Source organism: Nerophis ophidion, linkage group LG26 (assembly GCF_033978795.1).
Source record: "Nerophis ophidion isolate RoL-2023_Sa linkage group LG26, RoL_Noph_v1.0, whole genome shotgun sequence".
Taxonomy (NCBI): Eukaryota; Metazoa; Chordata; class Actinopteri; order Syngnathiformes; family Syngnathidae; genus Nerophis; species Nerophis ophidion.
The window spans coordinates 13,277,313-13,298,631 of NC_084636.1; the positions used below are offsets into that span (position 1 = coordinate 13,277,313).

The 21,319-nt window shown below is 39.8% G+C and overlaps 1 protein-coding gene across 3 annotated transcripts in view; it reads right to left on the reverse strand.

Annotated features, from left to right (window-relative positions):
- kita (KIT proto-oncogene, receptor tyrosine kinase a) overlaps positions 1 to 21,319 on the reverse strand; it is a 228,529-nt gene that overhangs the window by 108,046 nt on the left and 99,164 nt on the right. For 2 of the 3 annotated variants that reach the window (XM_061888895.1, XM_061888894.1), the window contains exon 1: positions 10,594 to 11,078. The exons of the other annotated variant lie outside the window; for it this stretch is intronic. In XM_061888895.1, the coding sequence (XP_061744879.1) occupies positions 10,594 to 10,651 (58 nt within the window). In that variant the 5' untranslated portion in view covers positions 10,652 to 11,078. Of the gene's footprint in view, positions 1 to 10,593; positions 11,079 to 21,319 lie in introns of those variants that run through there. 3 annotated transcript variants of the gene reach the window in all.

Consider the following 21,319-nt stretch of genomic DNA (forward strand, 5'->3'; position numbering starts at 1 on the left):
GATGGTTATTTATGCGTCATATAACGTACACTTAATTGACTTTCAAATGTTTATTCTTGGTGTTGGGTTTTACCAAATAAAATTCCCCCATAAATGCGACTTATACTCCAGTGCGACTTATATATGTTTTTTCCCTTCTTTATTATGCCTTTTCGGTAGGTGCGACTCATACTCCGGAGCGTCTTATACTTAGAAAAATACGGTAATAATGTACAGCATTTTTACCTTGGAGAGCAGTCTTATATGGTATCTCGGTATCTCTGTCAAACACACCATCAACAGCTTCTCTATATTTTCACGGATGAATGTCCGTCCTATAAGTATTTTTTTAACGTCCCTAGACAATACTTGCTAACCTTGAGACCTCCGATTTTGTGAGGTGGGGTGAGGGGCGTGGTTAAGAGGGGAGGAGTATATTTACGGCTAGAAAAGTGCAGATTGGATTTTAACCAATTTAAAACATGACATCAAAACTATATATTTATTGTGAGAAATCATTAAGATGATCAGTGTTTCCACAAAGATAAATATAATTAATTATTAATAATAACATAGAGTTAAAGATAAATTGAGCAAATTGGCTATTTCTGGCAATTTATTTGTGTGTATCAAACTGGTAGCCTTTCGCATTAATCAGTACCCAAGAAGTAGCTCTTGGTCTCAAAAAGGTTGGTGACACCTGCCGTAGATGTTATTTTCATATATGCATGTACAGTAGATGGCCGTATTGTTCAGTTTAAGAGTGTCACAACATTGCTGTTTAAGGCAGAAGAACTGCTTTACGGTAGACAGAAACGTGACTGCTGTTGTTGTGTGTTGTTACTGCGCTGGGATTACGTTAATGAAACTGCCTAACAATAAACCCACATAAGAAACCAAGAACTTGCCCTCGATCATTTTACTGTTTATATTGTGGGAAAACGGACGTGAAAACAGGCTGTCCTCACTCAGGTCCGCATTGGAGCTGGAGGGTGCGTGGCCTCCAGCGCCGCCTGAAATTTCGAGAGATTTTCAGTAGAAAATCTGTCCCGGGATGTTTTCGGGAGAGGCGCTGAATTTTGGGAGTCTCCCGGAAAATCCGGGAGGGTTGGCAGGTATGCCCTAGACCAGGGGTCACCAACCTCTTTGAAACCAATAGCTACTTCTTGGGTACCGATTAATGCGAAAGGGCTACCAGTTTGATACACACTTAAATAAATTGCCAGAAATAGCAAATTTGCTCAATTTACCTTTAATAAATAAATATATATATATATATATATATATATATATATATACATAAAGAAAGGGTATTTCTGTCTGTCGTTCCGTCGTCCATTTTTTTTCCTTTTACGGAAGGTTTTTTGTACAGAATAAATGATGAAAAAAACACTTAATTGAACGGTTTAAAAGAGGAGAAAACAGGAAAAGAACGAAAATTAAATTTTGAAACAATTTCGACTCTTTAAAATTCAAAATTCAACCGAAAAAAATGAAGAGGAAAAACTAACTAATTTGAATTTTTTTGAAAAAATTTAAAGAATTCGTGGAACATGATTAGTCATTTTTCCTGATTAAGATTAATTTTAGAATTTTGATGACATGTTTTAAATAGGTTAAAATCCAATCTGTATTTTGTTAGAATACATAACAAATTGGACCAAGCTATATTTCTGACAAAGACAAATCATTATTTCTTCTAGATTTTCCAGAATTTTTTTTTTCCATCCATTTCCTACCGCTTATTCCCTTTTAGGGGTCGCGGGGGGCACTGGCGCCTATTTTTTTTTAAAAGAAATTCAAAAGACAATGAAATAAGATTTACATTTGATTCTAAAGATTTTCTAGATTTGCAAGAATATTTTTGGGGAATTTTAATCATAATGAGTTTGAAGAAATATTTCACAAATATTCTTCGTTGAAAAAACAGAAGCTAAAATGAAGAATTATACTAAAAATGTTTTATTATTCTTTACAATAAAAAAAATAAATTTACTTGAACATTGATTTAAATTGTCAGGAAAGAAGAGGAAGGAATTTAAAAGGTAAAAAGGTTTATGTGTTTAAAAATCTTAAAATCCTTTTTAAGGTTTTATTTTTTCTCTAAAATTGTCTTTCTGAAAGTTATAACAAGCAAAGTAAAATAAATAAATGAATTTATTTTAAAAAGTGAAGACCAAGTCTTTAAAATATTTTCTTGGATTTTTAAATTCTATTTAACTTTTGTCCCTCTTAGAATTAAAAATGTCGAGCAAAGCGAGACCAGCTTGCTAGTAAATAAATACAATTTAAAAAATACAGGCAGCTCACTGGTAAGTGCTGCTATTTGAGCTATTTTTAGAACAGGCCAGCGGGCGACTCATCTGGTCCTTACGGGCTACTTGGTGCCAGCGGGCACCGCGTTGGTGACCCCTGCCCTAGACGTTAGACTTCTGCTACAGTATAGTGCAGACTCGCAGTGATACACTCGTACTACTTTGCTACACAACTGGTCAGGTTTTGGATGATTTCTTAACTTAATTCAATGAAATCGCATCCACTTCTTCTTCTCAGCACTTTAATTCACACTCACTTGGTTCGTTCCGTTACAATAAGTTATGTCCATCTCTGGCTATAAGCTAATGCAAGCGAGGAAGCCCCGAGGTTTTGGGCGGATCTTATAGAGTTCACTGTGACGTTATCTATGCCATCTAATGGCGAGGATGCTTATACTGTATCTCAAAATTTTTGCTTGCAACCTTTTTTGCTAAGAGACAGCTCTTAACTTGGTGCACTCTTCGACTGAGGTACCACTGTACATTTTTAGCTCTATTAAGTGACAATTTATCGGTTACTGTTTTATAAAGAAAGAAATCATCAATTGCCATCACATGGCCATAAGGCACACAACACACAATCTTATTGTCAAGTTTTTATGACAAAAATCATGAGTCAAAAAGCACTTAGCCAAGACAATGTGACTTTGCAACATCATTTTGACCCCTCCAGACTAAAGCAGTGTTTCTTAACCATAAAATGGGCCGCGAATGCCCCCTAAAGGGCCGCCACAAAGACCTATTTCTCAGCTGTGGTCCTTATGGGCTGCAGTGGTACTCAGTCGTAATATACTTTTTCACCACCTGCAGTAATGACATTCTCAAAACAAACAGAAGAAGCCTGCAGCTAAAGTCAGAGAGAAGTTTCTTAAGCGCAAATGTCATGACTAAAGTGGAGAAGCTGTATTTGAATTTGCACCTTATTTTAATTTACAGTTTATTTAGTAAAAATATGTATTATTAATTTCCATTTTTTATTTTGAGCACATCATGGTTGTCTGTAAATTTATTTTCAGTCAGTTATTCATGAGTCCTTTCTTATGCAGTAAATTTGGTTTGTACTTATTTTTCTAATCAGTCTGACCAAAGCCTAAGATTGATGTGTTAAATAGATAATACTGTTTGTGGTTATCACATGGTTTCCAGTAATTTGAAAAAGTAAAAAAAAAGTTGAGTGCGATTAAAATCATGAGTACAATTACTAATTCAGTATTAATATTTGAGTGCGCCCTGAAAAAGTCAAGAAAGGTTAAGAACCCCTGCACTAAAGAACATCAAATGTCTCCACAGGCGGATATGGACCACAATTAAGTTGATGGATGCCCTACTGTCGAAAGGTGATTCTCTTAAGAAAACATCCACGATGTGGTTTCCCACAGGAGTGTTTGAAACTGCTCAACCGAGGCCCAGCTCACCCCTTCCGGGCCGCGTCAAATAAATGCAAAATACAGCGGGCCAAAAAAGTATTTAGTCCGCCACCGATTGTGCAAGTTCTCCCACTTAAAATGATGACAGAGGTCTGTAATTTTCATCATGGGTACACTTCAACTGTGAGAGACAGAATGTGAAAATAAAATCCAGGAATTTTAAAGAATTTATATGTAAATTATAGTGGAAAATAAGTATTTGGTCAACCATTCAAAGCTCTCACTGATGGAAGGAGGTTTTGGTTCAAAATCTCACGATACATGGCCCCATTCATTCTTTCCTTATCACTGATCAGTCGTCCTGTCCCCTTAGCAGAAAAACAGCCCCAAAGCATGATGTTTCCCCCCCCCATGCTTCACATCTCCTAATCCTCTGCTGTATCATCCATGTATCCATTTTGGTATAAACTCAACTCGTCGTGTTTGGAGGAAGAAGAATACTGAGTTGCATCCCAAGAACACCACACCTACTGTGAAGCATGGGGGTGGAAACATCATGCTTTGGGGCTGTTTTTCTGCTAAGTCATGGGTGTCAAACTCTGGCCCGCGGGCCAAATGTAATTTATTTTGGCCCTTGAGACAATATTAAATTAACATTAGAGCTGGCCCGCCGGTAATATACAGCGGCGGTGCATTCACCGCTAATTTTAATACTTGCCAACCCTCACGATTTTCCCAGGAGACTCCCGAATTTCAGTGCCCCTCCCCCCGAAAATCTACCGGGGTAACCATTCTCCCGAATTTCTCCCGATTTCCACTCGGACATCAATATCGGCGGCGTGCCTTAAAGGTACTGCTTTTAGCGTCCTTTACAACCTGTTGTCACGTCCGCTTTTCCGCCATACAATCAGCGTGCCTGCCCGGTCACGTAATATATGTGGATTCTACACACACACAAGTGAATGCAAGGCATACTTGGTCAACAGTCATACAGGTCACACTGAGGGTGGCCTTATAAACAACGTTAACACTGTTACAAATATGCACCACACTGTGAACCCACACCAAACAAGAATGACAAACACATTTCGGGAGAACATCCGCACTGTAACACAACATCAACACAACAGAACAAATACCCAGAACCCCTTGCAGCACTTACTCTTCCGGGACACTACAATATACACCCCCGCTACCAACAAACCTCGATTTTGCATGTCACTATAGGTTCAATTTTCAATGCAAAACTTGTTTGGGTCCCTATCAAAAGGTTAAGTTATTCAACTTTGGCCCGCGGCTTTGTTCAGTTTAGAATATTAGCCCACTCTGTATTTGAGTTTGACACCCCTGTGCTAAGTGGACAGGACGATTGATCCGTGTTAAGGAAAGAATGAATGGGGCCATGTAACGTGATATTTTGAGCCAAAACTTCCTTCCATCAGCGAGACCTTTGAATGGTTGACCAAATACTTATTTTCCAACATAATTTACAAATAAATTCTTTAAAAATCCTACAATGTGAATTCCTGGATTTTTTCACATTCTGTCTCTCACAGTTGAAGTGTACCTATGATGAAAATTACAGACCTCTGTCATCATTTTAAGTGGGAGAACTTGCACAATCCGTGGCTGACTAAATACTTTTTTGCCCCACTGTACAATAAGAGTTTAGATGCAATCTACACTAACGGGCCTAATTATGGGACTCCAAGGTAACTTTTTCTGCTGATAATGGCAATGAGTGTGTTTTCATGTCTTAAAAGTGTCATCAGAGACATTTGATACCCCTTAAATGTAAAATTAAATGGAGCATGATAAAGCATCTCCACAATCACAAAACAACGGTTCCTGAATATTTGTCCGATGACGGTGCAATTTTGTGGCCAATGGTGGACCAGTTCCACCATTAATCATCAGCCCCCCCGATAGTGAGACGCTAAAGGTGATTTAGGCTTCCTCGCCTCCCCACGTGCATAAACGGGCTTAAGGCAAACTTCGTGGCATGGCCCATTGCATCACATGACAGGTAAGCCCGTGCATGCACTGCAGGCGGCCTGCAGATATTCTCCCATACAAGCTCCTCATCAGAATGGAATTAAGAAAAGGAGGGAGACATCTCACCTTTGGTGTTGAATGCATGACAAGATTGAACATCTTCAGGGTAATATTTCATCAAAGTTCACATATTTGTGGTGTTCCTCTAAAATGATGCCCTGTCTAGTTAGTTTTACTTTAATTATTTACTATGTTGGTAACCCTTTAGTATGGGGAAATGTTATGATCTGCTGCCCGGATCATAGTTTGATTTAGATTTTTGGGTCTGTTTGGGTTTTTCTGTTAGTTTGGACTCCCTTTGTTGTTTGCGCACCTTGTGAGTTAGTTTGGTCACAATGGTAACGTATTATTTTCACCTGCCGCGGGTTCCGGACGCACACCTGTTTTTGTTGATTACTTTGTTATTTAAGCCTGCCTTCTTCCGTCAGTCGGTCTTGGTCCTTTGTTTGCGGTAAGCAACAATCACGTTGATGTCTAGTCTCTGTGCTAAGTATTGCCTTAGCTTCCTGTGCGTTCGGCACGCTGCTCTTGTACTTCTTGATTCTGTGCTAAGTACTAGCCTTAGCTTCCCGTGCGTTCGGCACGTGTTTCTTTTGTTGATTTCTGTCTGTTTTGTACCAGAGTTGTAATTTTTTGCATTAAATCAAGCCCTTACCTGCAAGTCCTGTCCAAATCGTCCTTTGCATTGAACAAAATCCCGCATGACAATGCGCTTCCAACGTGACAGGGAACTATTCACCATTAATTAGTTGCTTCTTAACTTGGAAATTAGTAACATATTGCGTCTTAATTAGTCATTATAAGTACTTATTCTACAAGCAGTAAGCCATTAATTAAGAGTCTTCCCTCAATAACCTCAGAATTATTCTTATTAGTAACCTTAGCCCTAAACCTAACCCTGATATGTTCCTCTAGTGTCCAAATAACTCAAAGTCTTTGTTACTCTCATGCCTGTGAATCAGGTTTTATGTTTGATCATGTTATGTTTTGTTTTTTGGACTCTTGTTTCCTGTTTTGCACTTCCTGGTTTTATTTGTTTCCATAGTAACCCAGTAGTTTCCACCTGGTCTCCTAGTCACGCCCAGGTCCTCAGCTCTCACAACTGTTTCTAATTATCACAGCTAATATTTAAACCATTTGTTTTCTGTTACTCGGCCTGGGAACTTTACCTACCTACCGGACTTTGTATTGAACCCTCGTGACCACGCACCTACCTATCCTTGCCGACCTTTATGTCTTTTCACGCTGTTCATTGTTTTGACCACGCCACGTAAGATTTATGTTTGTCTTTATGCCTCAGTGCAAGTTTTTGGTTGGTTTTGTACCATAAATAGTATTTTTTTGTTTATTTGTATATATGTGCTGTTTTGTTTGGAGTTTAGTCTAGTTTATTATCCGGCATTGTGCGCGTCCCTTGTTTTCCTGTTTTTGTATTGTAGTGTTTAAATAAATTAATCATGTACTCACGTTCACGCCTGGCTCGTCTCAAATATTCTCTGCATCGAAGAAGCAATACAAATCCAAGTCAAAGTCCTGACAGTTACTTAGATTATGTTCCCCATACTAAAATGTTACCACTATGTTTAATCATTTCAAAATGTCAGACAAGTGCAGTTATGCAGTCCAACAGTTGAAAATCTGAAGGGCTTGCATTCCCTATAACAGTGGTTCTCAAACTTTTTTCAGTGATGTACCCCTTGTGAACATTTCTTTTTTATTCAAGTACCACCTAATCAGAGCAAAGCATTTTTGGTTGAAAAAAAAGAGATAACGAAGTAAAATACAGCACTATGTCATCAGTTTCTGATTTATTAAATTGTATAACAGTGGAAAATATTGCTAATTTGTAGTGGTCTTTCTTGAACTATTTGGAAAAAAATATATAAAAATAACTAAAAACTTGTTGAAAAATAAACAAGTGATTCAATTATAGAGATTTCTACACATAGAATTAATCATCAACTTAAAGTGCCCTCTTTGGGGATTGTAATAGAGATCCATTTGGATTCATGAACATAATTCTAAACATTTCTTCACAAAAAAAGAAATCTTTAACATCAATATTTATGGAACATGTCCATAAAAAAATCTAGCTGTCAAAACTGAATATTCCATCCATCCATCCATCCATCCATCCATCCATCCATCCATTTTCTACCGCTTATTCCCTTTCGGGGTCGCGGGGGGCGCTGGCGCCTATCTCAGCTACAATCGGGCGGAAGGCAGGGTACACCCTGGACAAGTCGCCACCTCCTCGCAGGGCCAACACAGATAGACAGACAACATTCACACTCACATTCACACACTAGGGCCAATTTAGTGTTGCCAATCAACCTATCCCCAGGTGCATGTCTTTGGAAGTGGGAGGAAGCCGGAGTACCCGGAGGGAACCCACGCATTCACGGGGAGAACATGCAAACTCCACACAGAAAGATCCCGAGCCTGGATTTGAACCCAGGACTGCAGGAACTTCGTATTGTGAGGCAGACGCACTAACCCCTCTGCCACCGTGAAGCCCACTGAATATTGCATTGTTGCATTTCTTTTCACACTTTATGAACTTACATTCATATTTTGTTGAAGTATTAATCAATAAATATATTAATAAAGGATTTTTGAATTGTTGCTATTTTTAGAAATATTTTTTTAAAATCTCACGTACCCCTTGGCATACCTTCCAGTATCCCCAGGGGTACGCGTATCCCCATTTGAGAACCACTGCCCTAACCCTTACAGTGAGCAAAAAAGTATTTAGTCAGCCACCGATTATGCAAGTTCTCCCACTTAAAATGATGACAGAGGTCTGTAATTTTCATCATAGGTACACTTCAACTGTGACAGACAGAATGGGAGAAAAAATCCAGGAATTCACATTGTATGAATTTTAAAGAATTTATTTGTAAATTATAGTGGAAAATAAGTATTTGGGCAACCATTCAAAGCTCTCGCTGATGGAAGTAGGTTTTGGCTCAAAATCTCACGATACATGGCCCCATTCATTCTTTCCTTAACACGGATCAATAGTGCTGTCCCCTTAGCAGAAAAACAGCCCCAAAGCATGATGTTTCCACCCCCATGCTTCACAGTAGTTATGGTGTTCTTGGGATGCAACTCAGTATTCTTCTTCCTTCAAACACGACGAGTTGAGTTTATACCAAAATGGATACATGGATGATACAGCAGAGGATTGGGAGAATGTTATGTGGTCAGATGAAACCAAAATAGACAGCCTCATTGCGAACTTGCACCAAAACACCACATTTTTGCGGGGATATATCCTGTATTCCATGGATGTCAAACTCTGGCCCGTGGGCCAAATTTGGCCAGCCCTGTAATTAAATGTGGCCCTTGAGGCAATATCAAATTAACATTAGAGCCGGCCCGCCGGTATTATACAGCGGCATTCACCGCTAACACTCATACTTGCCTACCGTCCCGATTTTCCCGGGAGACTCCTGAAGTTCAGTACCCCTCCCGAAAATCTCCAGGGGCAACCATTAGCCCGAATTTCTCCCGATTTCCATCCGGACAACAATTTGGGGGCGTGCCTTAAAGGCCTTGATCTTGTGCAGTTGCTAGTCTAAAGTCAACAACAGGTGTGTGTCCATTAGAGACAAGAAGGGAGTTTGTCGTATCTTTGCTGCACTGTCCTTCGGGAGAGTCTCCAAACCAGGGAAACAATCTAAGTTAGAATGTTTTGTATGCGAGTGAAAATAAAATTTGGTCCTCAGAAATCCAGTTCTCACGCCCGCTTTTCCTCCAATGTGCAGCTTTCACACACCCAAGTGAATGCAATGCATACTTGGTCAACAGCCATACAGGTCACACTGAGGGTGGCCGTATAAACAACTTTAACATCGTAACAAATATGCGCCACACTGTGAACCCACACCAAACAAGAATGACAAACACATTTCGGGAGAACATCCGCACCGTAATCACAACAAACAGAATAAATACCCAGAAACCCTTGCAGCCCTAACTCTTCCGGGATGCTACAATATACACCCCCGCTACCACCGACACCCACCCCCCTTATTATTTTATTTTCAAATTTATCAGCCTGTGGAAAAAGTTAATGTTGATATTTACCTCAGAAGGCTGCAAATAGAAAAGGGGGATTACATGTTTTTATTTAAATTTTATTTCATATACCATTGATGTTTTTTCGTTTGTTTTTTGAAAGTTGATTTTGCATCATTAAGTTATATAAGCGTTGCTTGTTACATATTCAGCGTTAAAGCAAATCAGTGTAGCAAACTGAGCAATAATTAAAGTTTAATACATGCACTTTCTCAAGGCTTGAATGTTTGATTCATTCATTATTTTATTTTCAATATTATTATCCCTGGAAAAAAGTTAATTTTGATATGTACCTCAGAAGGCTCCAAAAAGAAAAGAGTCATTCAAGTTTTATTTGATATGCCATATGATTTTTATTTATTATTAGAAACTCGATTTTGCATGTCACTATAGTTATATAAGCCTTGCATGTTCAATGTTCAATGCAAAACTTGTTTGGGTCCCATTAAAAAAAGGTTAATTTGTTCAACCTTCGGCTTTTTTCAGTTTTAAATTTTGGCCCACTCTGTATTTGAGTTTGACACCCCTGCTGTATTCCAAAAGGCGCCCAGTTCGCCTCGTTTGAATAATTAAAGAAGCGTGTTTGGTATCCACATTCACGGTGTCCACTTCCTCTCTCGCCCCGGCGTGTCAATTATCACCGCAACAGCGACAAGTGCCGTCTTCGTGCGTAAAAAGCAGCCCCGCGCGGTAAATGCGTGGCTTAAGCGCGCCGTGCGTAAAGATGAGCTCCATCCAAGCAACAAGTCGCCAAGTTAAAAAAAAAAAAGAACACAAGAAGGGGGAGCGCGTACCTGCGGGAAAGGTGGCTTGCAGCACGACAGACAGCAGCAGTATCCAGTGGTATTCCATAGTTAGAGTTCCATGGGTGAAGCTGTGTACGAGATCCGTCTTGCGTGGAGGTGTTTTGGGGAGGCTGTCGCGGAGAGCTGCGTCTCTATACTCCACTTGACGTGGGAGGATTCGGAGCAGGAGGTGGAAGAAGTAGAAGAATAAAAAAAAAAAGAGGCGCACTTAGAAGACTTCCAAAGCGCAAATGCTGGTCAGCATGAGAGGAGGCATCCGTGGACATTGCTGGAGCCCTGCAGAGCGCCAAGGAGGGGGAGTGCGCACGGCGAGCAGGTGTGCGTGACTGGCAGCGTCTCCGGCGTGGACATGTTCGTGTGTTGCCTCTCTGCGTGTGCACAGCCGCTTATAATGGGGAGGGAGGCGTTAAGAGAGCAAGAGAGGCAGGCCCTGGCTGAAGGCCCGGTGCTTGTCTGTCTTCTGTGGCTGCTCCGGTGACCTACTTGGGACACCCAAATATGACATTGTATTCAACACAATTGTAAGGGGACAAGCGGTAGGAACTGGATGGATACTTGAGGGAAAAAGGTGTGCACCAAGCAAATGCCACCTCCATGAACTCTGCAAGGTGAACTCTGCATTGGTTTAAAGCAGGGGTGTCAAACTCAAATACAGAGTGGGCCAACATTTTAAACTGAACAAAGCCGCGGGCCAAGGTTGAACAAATTAACCTTTTTTTAATAGGGACCCAAACAAGTTTTGCATTAAATATTGAACAAGCAAGGCTTATATAACTTTAGTGACATGCAAAATCCAGTTTCAAATAATAATAATAATAATAATTAAAAGAATGTCAATGGTATATCAAATAAAATTTAAATACAAATTGTATGTCTTTTTTTCTATTTGCAATCTTCTGAGGTAAATATCCCATTTTTTCCACAGGCTAATAATAAATTTGAAAATTAAATAATAATGAATGAACCAAACATTCAAGCCTTGAAGTAGCAAGAGAAAATGCATGAATAAAATGTTAATTATTGGTCAGTTTGCTGGAAGTTTCCCGGAAGAGTTAGAGCTGCAAGGGGTTCTGGGTATTTGTTCTGTTGTGTTACGGTGCGGATGTTCACCCGAAATGTGTTTGTCATTCTTGTCTGGTGTGGGTTCACAGTGTGGCGCATATTTGTAACAGTGCTAAAGTTGTTTATATGGCCACCCTCAGTGTGACCTGTATGGCTGTTGACCAAGTATGCATTGCATTCACTTGTGTGTGTGTGTATAAAAGCCACAAATATTATGTGACATGGTTTAAAGCATTTGTGTCAAACTCTGGCCCGCGGGCCAAATTTGGCCGGCCGTGTAATTTTATTTGGCCCTTGAGGCAATATCAATTTAACATTAGAGCTGGCCCACCGGTATTAGACATCGACAGTGCCGCTGTAACATCGCATTCACCGCTAATACTCGTACTTGCCAACCCTCCCATTTTTGCCGGGAGACTCCCAACGTTCACTGCCCCTCCCGAAAATCAACCATTCTCCTGAATTTCTCCCAAATTTCACCCGGACAACAATAATGGGGGCGTGCCTCTAAGTCACTGCCTTTAGCGTTCCCTGCAACCTGTCATCACGTCCGCTTTTCCTCCACACAAACAGCGTTCCGGCCCAGTCACATTAATATTTGCGGGCTTTTACACACACACACACACACACAAGTAAATGCAAGGCATACTTGGTCAACAGTCATACAGTTCACACCGAGGGTGGCCGTATAAAAACAACTTTAACACTGTTACAAATATGCGCCACACTGTGAACCCACACCAAACAAGATTGATAAACAAAGTTTGGTAGAACATCCACACCGTAACACAACATAAACACAATGGAACAAACACCCAGAACCCCTTGCAGCACTAACTCCAGGTATCTGGCTTGGGCACATCACATTAGATCAGTGTCAGGCCTGAATGGCTGATTTATTAATTATTTTATTTTCAAATTTAATAGCCTGTGGAAAAAGTTAATTTTGATATTTTCCTCAGAAGTCTGCAAAAAGAAAAGAGGCATTACATTTTTTATTTAAATTGTATTTAATATACCATTGATGATTTTCTGTTTGTTTTTTGAAAGTTGATTTTGCACCATTAAGTTATGTGTTATAGCAAATTAGATCAGCAAATTGAGAAGTAATCAACGTTTTATTCATGCACATTCTCTTGCTACTTCAAGGCTTGAATGTTTGATTTATTCATTATTATTTTATTTTCAAATTTATTATCAGCCTGCGGAAAAAACATTTTTTTATGTTTACCTCAGAACGCTGCAAGTAGATAATAGGCATTCCATTTTTAATAATATTTTATTTGATGTACCATTGATATTTTTTAAATATTATTATTTGAAACTGGATTTTATATGTCATATAAAGTTATATAAGCCTTGCTTGCTCGATATTCACAGCAAAACTTATTTGCGTCCCTATTAAAGGTTAATTTGTTCAACTTTGGCCCGTGGCTTTGTTCAGTTTAAAATTTTGGCCCACTCTGTATTTGAGTTTGACACCCCTGGTTTAAAGGCCTACTGAAATGAGATTTTCTTATTTAAACGGGGATAGCAGGTTCATTCTATGTCATACTTGATCGTAACAGGGTCAATTACGTCTTGTAAATAATGTATTTTCTAATGTTTTATTATTGTTATAATTACACAAAATATGTAGGTTACATGAATATTTTTTTGATGTTTTGTCTATGTGGAACCATTGTCTCGTTGTCCCTCCTACTGCAATAATAACTGTGACACCTGTCTTTTTATATGCGTTGGACACGCCTTCCAACTTCCCTTTTTGTCCACGATAACGGGAGAGGTAGGCGTCCACGCGACGACAGAAAATATTTTGTCTTGTTAAGAACTTTAATTCATTTCTTGTTCATTATTATATATTTGTGTAGGGGCTCGACGATGGCAGAAAGTTTTTGATGACAATTGTATTCTGTATTATCAGGTATGTTTTTATTTTACTTTGTATGTAACTACGCCTGCCCTTTTTGTCCACGATAACGGGAGAGGGGCTCGACGATGGCACAAAGTTTTTGATGACAAGTGTATTCTGTGTTATCAGTAAAGTGTAGTGGAGAAACCCATGGTGTCGGTCGTGTTCCATAAACAACACACAACGCGGAGGAAAAGACCACCGGTTACACTTGATCATTTCGCGATAATGCCATATTTTTGCTGAAAGGATTTAGAAGAGAACATCCACGATAAAGTTTGCAACTTTCGGTGCTAAGAGAAAAGCCCTGCCTCTACCGGAAGTTGCACACGATGACGTCACATGTTTGATGGCTCCTCACATATTCACGTTGTTTTTAATGGGAGCCTCCAACAAAAAGTGCTATTCGGCCCGAGAAAACGACAATTTCCCCATTAATTTGAGCGAAGATGGAAGATTCGTGTTTGAGGATATTGATAGCGACGGACTGGAAAGAAAAAACAAAAAAAACGCGATTGCATTTGGACGCATTCCGATGTTTTTAGAGACATTTACTAGGATAATTCTGGGAAATCCCTTATCTTTCTATTGCGTTGCTAGTGTTTTAGTGAGTTAAATAGTACCTGATAGTCGGAGGTGTTTGTCCACGGGTGTGTTGACGCGCAGTGTCTCAGGGGAGTCGACGGCACCTTTATGATAGCCGGTAAGTGGTGACTTTTTAACCACAATTTTCTCACCAAAACCTGCTGGTTGACATTCGGTAGGGATCCATGTCCGTTTGACCGCGCTCTGATCCATAGTTAAGTTTCACCTCCAGGAATTTTAAAGGCCTACTGAAATGAGATGTTCTTATTCAAACGGGGATAGCAGGTCCATTCTATGTGTCATACCTGATCATTTCGCGATATTGCCATATTTTTGCTGAAAGGATTTAGTAGAGAACATCGACGATAAAGTTCGCAACTGTCGGTGCTAAGAGAAAAGCCCTGCCTCTACTGGAAGTCGCAGACGATGACGTCACATGTTGATGGCTCCTCACATATTTGTCACGATCCGCTACTCGGATCGTTTATTGTTTCGCCGTTTATATGTTGTTGATCATGTTTAGTTCTAGACTCGGCCGATTCCTGTGTTTGTTCACTTCCTAATGTATCTTGTTTCCATGGTTTCTTATTCGTCCCAGCTGCTATGCCTTTGTCGCACACCTGATGGCAATTATCATTTGTGTATTTAGGCCCACCTGATTCCTTGGTTCGTTTTCGGCTCATTGTTTGCTAACAACAACAGTTACGTGTGAATTCTCTGCTTATCTCTGCTTTAGTTGTGCTAAGTTCCGTCTTAGCTTCGCGTGCGTTTGGCACGTCACCGTTTTGGACCCTTTTGTATCCTGCTAAGTTTAGCGTTAGCTTCCGTGCGTAGGCACGCGCTTTATTTTGTCCTTTTGTACCAGTGTTATTTTATTTTTGTATTAAAAAACAAGTTCTTACCTGCAATCCTGCCTGTCTGGTCGAAGTGCATCCTTGAGGTGGCAGCTCCGCACAACAAGTGCGCCGCAATGAGTGACAATATTCACATTGTTTTTAAAGGGAGCCTCCAACAAAAACAGCTATTCCGACCGAGAAAACGACAATTTCCCCATTAATTTGAGAGGATGAAAGATTTGTTTTTGAGGATATTGATAGCGACGGACTCGAAAAAAGAAAGAAAAAAAAACGCGATTGCATTGGGATGGATTTCGATGTATTTAGACACATTTACTAGGATAATTCTGGGAAATCCCTTATCTTTCTATTGTGTTGCTAGTGTTTTAGTGTGTTAAATAGTACCTAATAGTCGGAAGGGTGTCTCCACGGGTGTCTTGACGCCAGTGTCTTAGGGGAGTCGACGGCAGCTATGGACGGCACAAGCTCAGCTTTTCTCCGGTAGGAACTGACTTTTTAACCACAATTTTCTCACCGAAACCTGCTGGTTGACATGTGGTCGGGATCCATGTTCTCTTTACCGTGCTCTGTTCCATAGGAAAGTTTCACCTCCAGGAATTTTAAACAAGGAATCACCGTGTGTTTGTGTGGCTAAAGGCTAAAGCTTCCCAACTCCATCTTTCTACTGTGACTTCTCAAATATTAATTGAACAAATTGCAAAAGATTCAGCAACACAGATGCCCAAAAAACTGTGTAATTATGCCGTTAAAGCAGACGACTCTTAGCTGTGTGTGTGTGCAGCGCTCATACTTCCTAAAAACCCGTGACGTCTTGCGTACACGTCATCATTACACAACGTTTCGAAGACGAAACTCCCGGGAAATTTAAAATTGTAATTCAGTAAACTAAAAAGGCCGTACTGGCATGTGTTGCAATGTTAATATTTCATCATTGATATATAAACTATCAGACTGCAGGGTGGGTAGTAGTGGGTTTCAGTAGGCCTTTAAATTATTAGAAAAATCCAGATCGTTCCAATAAGAACTGCAATTTCCAATGTATTTTTCCTTGTCAGAGTACAACACATTTAAGATTTATTCGTTTTCAATTACAAACCCCGTTTCCATATGAGTTGGGAAATTGTGTTAGATGTAAATATAAACGGAATACAATGATTTGCAAATCATTTTCAACCCATATTCAGTTGAATATGCTACAAAGACAACATTTTTGATGTTCAAAACTAAAAAACTTTTTTTTTTTCAAATAATTATTATTTTTAGAATTTGATGCCAGCAACACGTGACAAAGAAGTTGGGAAAGGTGGCAATAATTACTGATAAAGTTGAGGAATGCTCATCAAACACTTATTTGAAACATCCCACATGTGTGAAGGCTAATTGGAACAGGTGGGTGCCATGATTGGGTATAAAAACAGCTTCCCAAAAAATGTCTAAAGAAAGGATGGGCCGAGGTACACCTTTTTGTCCACAACTGCGTGAGCAAATAGTCAAACAGTTTAAGAACAACGTTTCTCAAAGTGCAATTGCAAGAAATTTAGGGATTTCCACATATACAGTCCATAATATCATCAAAAGGGTCAGAAAATCTGGAGAAATCACTCCACGTAAGCGGCATGGCCGGAAACCAACATTGGATGACCGTGACCTTCGATCCCTCAGACGGCACTATCAAAAACCGACATCAATCTCTAATGGATATAACCACATGGGCTCAGGAACACTTCAGAAAACCACTGTTACTAAATACAGTTCGTCGCTACATCTGTAAATGCAAGTTAAAGCTCTACTATGCAATGCGAAAGCCATTTATCAACAACATCCAGAAACGCCGCCGGCTTCTCTGGGCCCGAGATCATCTAAGATGGACTGATGCAAAGTGGAAAAGTGTTCTGTGGTCTGACGAGTCCACATTTCAAATTGTTTTTGGAAATATTTGACATGGTGTCATCCGGACCAAAGGGGAAGCGAACCATCCAGACTGTTATCGACGCAAAGTTCAAAAGCCAGCATCTGTGATGGTATGGGGGTGCATTAGTGCCCAAGGCATGGGTAACTTACACATCTGTGAAGGCACCATTAATGCTGAAAGGTACATACAGGTTATGGAACAACATATGCTGCCATCATCTTTTTCATGAACGCCCCTGCTTATTTCAGCAAGACAATGCCAAGCCATATTCAGCATGTGTTACAACAGCGTGGCTTCGTAAAAAAAGAGTGTGGGTACTTCCTTGGCCCGCCTGCAGTCCAGACCTGTCTCCCATCGAAAATGTGTGGCTTATTATGAAGCGTAAAATTCGACAGCGGAGACCCCGGACTGTTGAACGACTGAAGCTCTACATAAAACAAGAAAGGGAAAGAATTCCACTTTCAAAGCTTCAACAATTAGTTTCCTCAGTTCCCAAATGTTTATTGAGTGTTGTTAAAAGAAAATGTGATGTAACACAGTGGTGAACATGCCCTTTCCCAACTACTCTGGCACGTGTTGCAGCCATGAAATTCAAAGTTAACTATTATATGCAAAAAAAAAAAGTTTATAAGTTTGAACAACAAATATCTTGTCTTCGTAGGACATTCGATTGAATATGGGTTGAAAAGGATTTGCAAATCATTGTATCACCCGGCTTCCTCCCACTTCCAAAGACATATGCACCTGGGGATAGGATGATTGGCAACACTAAATGGTCCCTAGTGTGTGAATGTGAGTGTGAATGTTGTCTGTCTGTCTGTGTTGGCCCTGCGATGAGGTGGCGACTTGTCCAGGGTGTACCCCGCCTTCCGCCTGATTGTAGCTGAGATAGGCACCAGCGCCCCCCGCTACCACAAAGGGAATAAGCGGTAGAAAATGGATGGATGGATGTATTCCATTTATATTTTCATCTAACACAATTTCCCAACTCATATGGAAACGGGGTTTGTATAATTGATGTTGTATTTTGGGCCTGATTAATAAAGATTGAAATACCACGCGCTAAACAGCGTGAAACAAAAATAAAATAGCGTGTACTGAGTGGGCCTGTTGGGCGTGACCTACCAACAATGTGTGTGCAATTGAAAAGTGGTGCAGACCGCCTTATTTGGATAAGAGTTTTTGAATGCATACGGGGCTTTTACCGCAAAGACGATCATTTTCTGCACATCCATATTATCATGCTCCTACGGGTGTTGAACCAGCAGCACAAATCTATAATCTGTACCACGTTTTCTGAATCACAATTTAGACAATGGAAACACAGATACTTAATTCTGTGAGCAAGGCTATGGATCGCGTCACCAGTGCCTTCACGCGTCTGGAAAGACTCAAACACAAGAAAGCACACAATTAGATGTCTTTTCATGGAGGAGATATATTACAGTAATACAGTATATTTCCTAAATAAAAAAGAAACAAACAACATTTAGAAAAAACGCCAGCAAACACCAAAACGCATCAATTGAGGTAATTTTAATCAGCCGTATAAGTCATCCCGCAGCAATAAAATTATAAAAGGAAATTACTGAATAGACAATATGTCTAATATTTTCTATTTCTGGGCAACCCAAATGTTGACACAAACTGTCAGTTTGCAAGTCCTTCTGACACGTGCTAAATAAAACGCTAAATAGTGTTCGCAAAACAGTGATTAGTGTTGATAAATTATATTGCATATAATAAATATTTTTTGCATTTTCTCCTCCCAGTATTATGGGAGTTCTGACGATCAGCATATATTTTGCATATTAATGAAGGCAGAGATGCAAAATGGATTGCATGCCTTTTTCTGCTCACTTAACAGAAGCAACTTACTTTGCACACATTTAGTAGATTAGCGTTGTGTGTGCTATCAGGTTTGCACCTGTTTTAGTACGTGCAAACCTTTAGTAAATCAAGACCTTTGTAGTTAAACTAAAATAAAGTTAAAAAAATCTCACTCTTACAAAATGATCTACAGAAGTACCATGTAGATGGAATTGGAAGTGTTTGCACAGAGCTTCTGTCTCCTCATGGGGTTTTATATACAGTGGGGCAAAAAAAGTATTTAGTCAGCCACCGATTGTTAAGTTCTCCCACTTAAAATGATGACAGAGGTCTGTAATTTTCATCATAGGAACACTTAAACTGTGACAGACAGAATGTGGAAAAAAAAAATCCAGGAATTCACATTGTAGGAATTTCAAATAACTTTTTTGTAAATTATGGTGGAAAATAAGTATTTGGTCAACCATTCAAAGCTCTCACTGATGGAAGGAGGTTTTGGCTTAAAATCTCACGATACATGGCCCCATTTTTTCTTTCCTTAACACGGATCAAGCGTCCAGTCCCCTTAGCAGAAAAACAGCCCCAAAGCATGATGTTTCCACCCCCATGCTTCACAGTAGGTATGGTGTTCTTGGGATGCAACTCAGTATTCTTCTTCCTCCAAACACGACGAGTTGAGTTTATACCAAAATGGATACATGGATGATATAGCAGAGGATTGGGAGAATGTCATGTGGTCAGATGAAACTAAAATATAACTTGTTGGTACAAACTCAACTCGTCGTGTTTGGAGGAAGAAAAATACTGAGTTGCATCCCAAGAACACCACACCTACTGTGAAGCATGGGGGTGGAAACATCATGCTTTGGGGCTGTTTTTCTGCTAAGGGGACAGGACGATTGATCCGTGTTAAGGAAAGAATGAATGGGGCCATGTATTGTGAGATTTTGAGCCAAAACCTCCTTCCATCAGTGAGAGCTTTGAATGGTTGACCGAATACTTATTTTCCACCATAATTTACAAATAAATTCTTTAAAATACCAACAATGTGAATTCCTGGATTTTTTTTCCACATTCTGTCTCTCACAGTTGAAGTGTACCTATGATGAAAATTACAGACCTCTGTCATCATTTTCAGTTGGAGAACTTGCACAATCGGTGGCTGACTAAATACTTTTTTGCCCCACTGTAGAATGCATGGCTATCATCACACTTTTGCTCTTTGCCAAGACTGGTACTTCTACCTCTAACAAAAATAAAAATAAAAAGCCCTCCCAGAGACCTGCAAAGTCTCACAGTGTTTGCTGAATGATAATGACATAAAATACCGTTTGACTTTTGAGGCAGAGTTTCCCAAAAAACCCTGGTTGAACTCATAAATGTGGCACTTTTACAACATTTGATGTTGCGGCTTTCAATGGAATAATTATGTGAATCTGTTTGTATTGGATCTGCTGTGTCGTAAAAATTCTAATGATGGGTTTACAGTATGTCATCGTCATCTGGTATTACTCGAGTCGAGTAGAATTTTTCTCTTCTCCGTGCACAAGTAACTCACGGGCTAGCTTTCGATTTGCAAGTCCTTTGGCAGAGTGGGGATTCAGTAATTCCTGATGAAAGAAAGGAGCTGGTTCTCTTTTCACTCTCCTTTCTTTCCTCTTTTTGCGTATATTTTCTACGTGATGGCTGGTGCTTATAGAGCAACTATACGCCTCCAGACTGCGCGATCTGTGGCTCAGTGTTCCAGGTTGTCTACGTCATCTCTTAAAGGCCTACTGAAACCCACTACTCCCGACCACGCTGTCTGATAGTTTATATATCAATGATGAAATATTAACATTGCAACACATGCCAATACGGCCTTTTTAGTTTACTAAATTGCAATTTTAAATTTCCCGGGAGTTTCTAGTTGAAAACGTCGCAGAATGATGACATGTACGCGTGACGTCACGGACTGTTAGGAAATATTAGCGCTGCACACACACAGCTAAAGGTCGTCTGGTTTAACCGCATAATTACACAGTATTTTGGACATCTGTGTAGCTGAATATTTTGCAATTTGTTCAATTATTAATGGAGAAGTCAAAGTAGAAAGATTGAGTTGGGAAGCTTTAGCCTTTAGTCACACAAACATACAGTGATTCCTTGTTTAAAATTCCCAGAGGTGAAGCTTTCCTATGGATCAGAGCGGTCAAGCGAACGCGGATCCCGACCAAATGTCAACCAGCAGTTTTCGGTGAGAAAATTGTGGTAAAAAGTCGCCTCTTAGCTGAGCTTGTGCCGTCCATACAGCTGCCGTCGACTTCCATCAGACACTGGCCTCAAGACACCTGTGGACACACCCTTCAGACTATCAGGTACTATTAACCCCACTAAAACACCAGCAACAGAATAGAAAGATAAAGGATTTCCCAGAATTATCCTCGTAAATGTGTCTAAAAACATCTGAATCCGTCCCAATGCAATCGCGTTATTTATTTTTTTTAAACTTGATTTTTTTTTTTTTCTAGTCCGTCGCTATCAATATCCTCAAACACAAATCTTTCATCCTCGCTC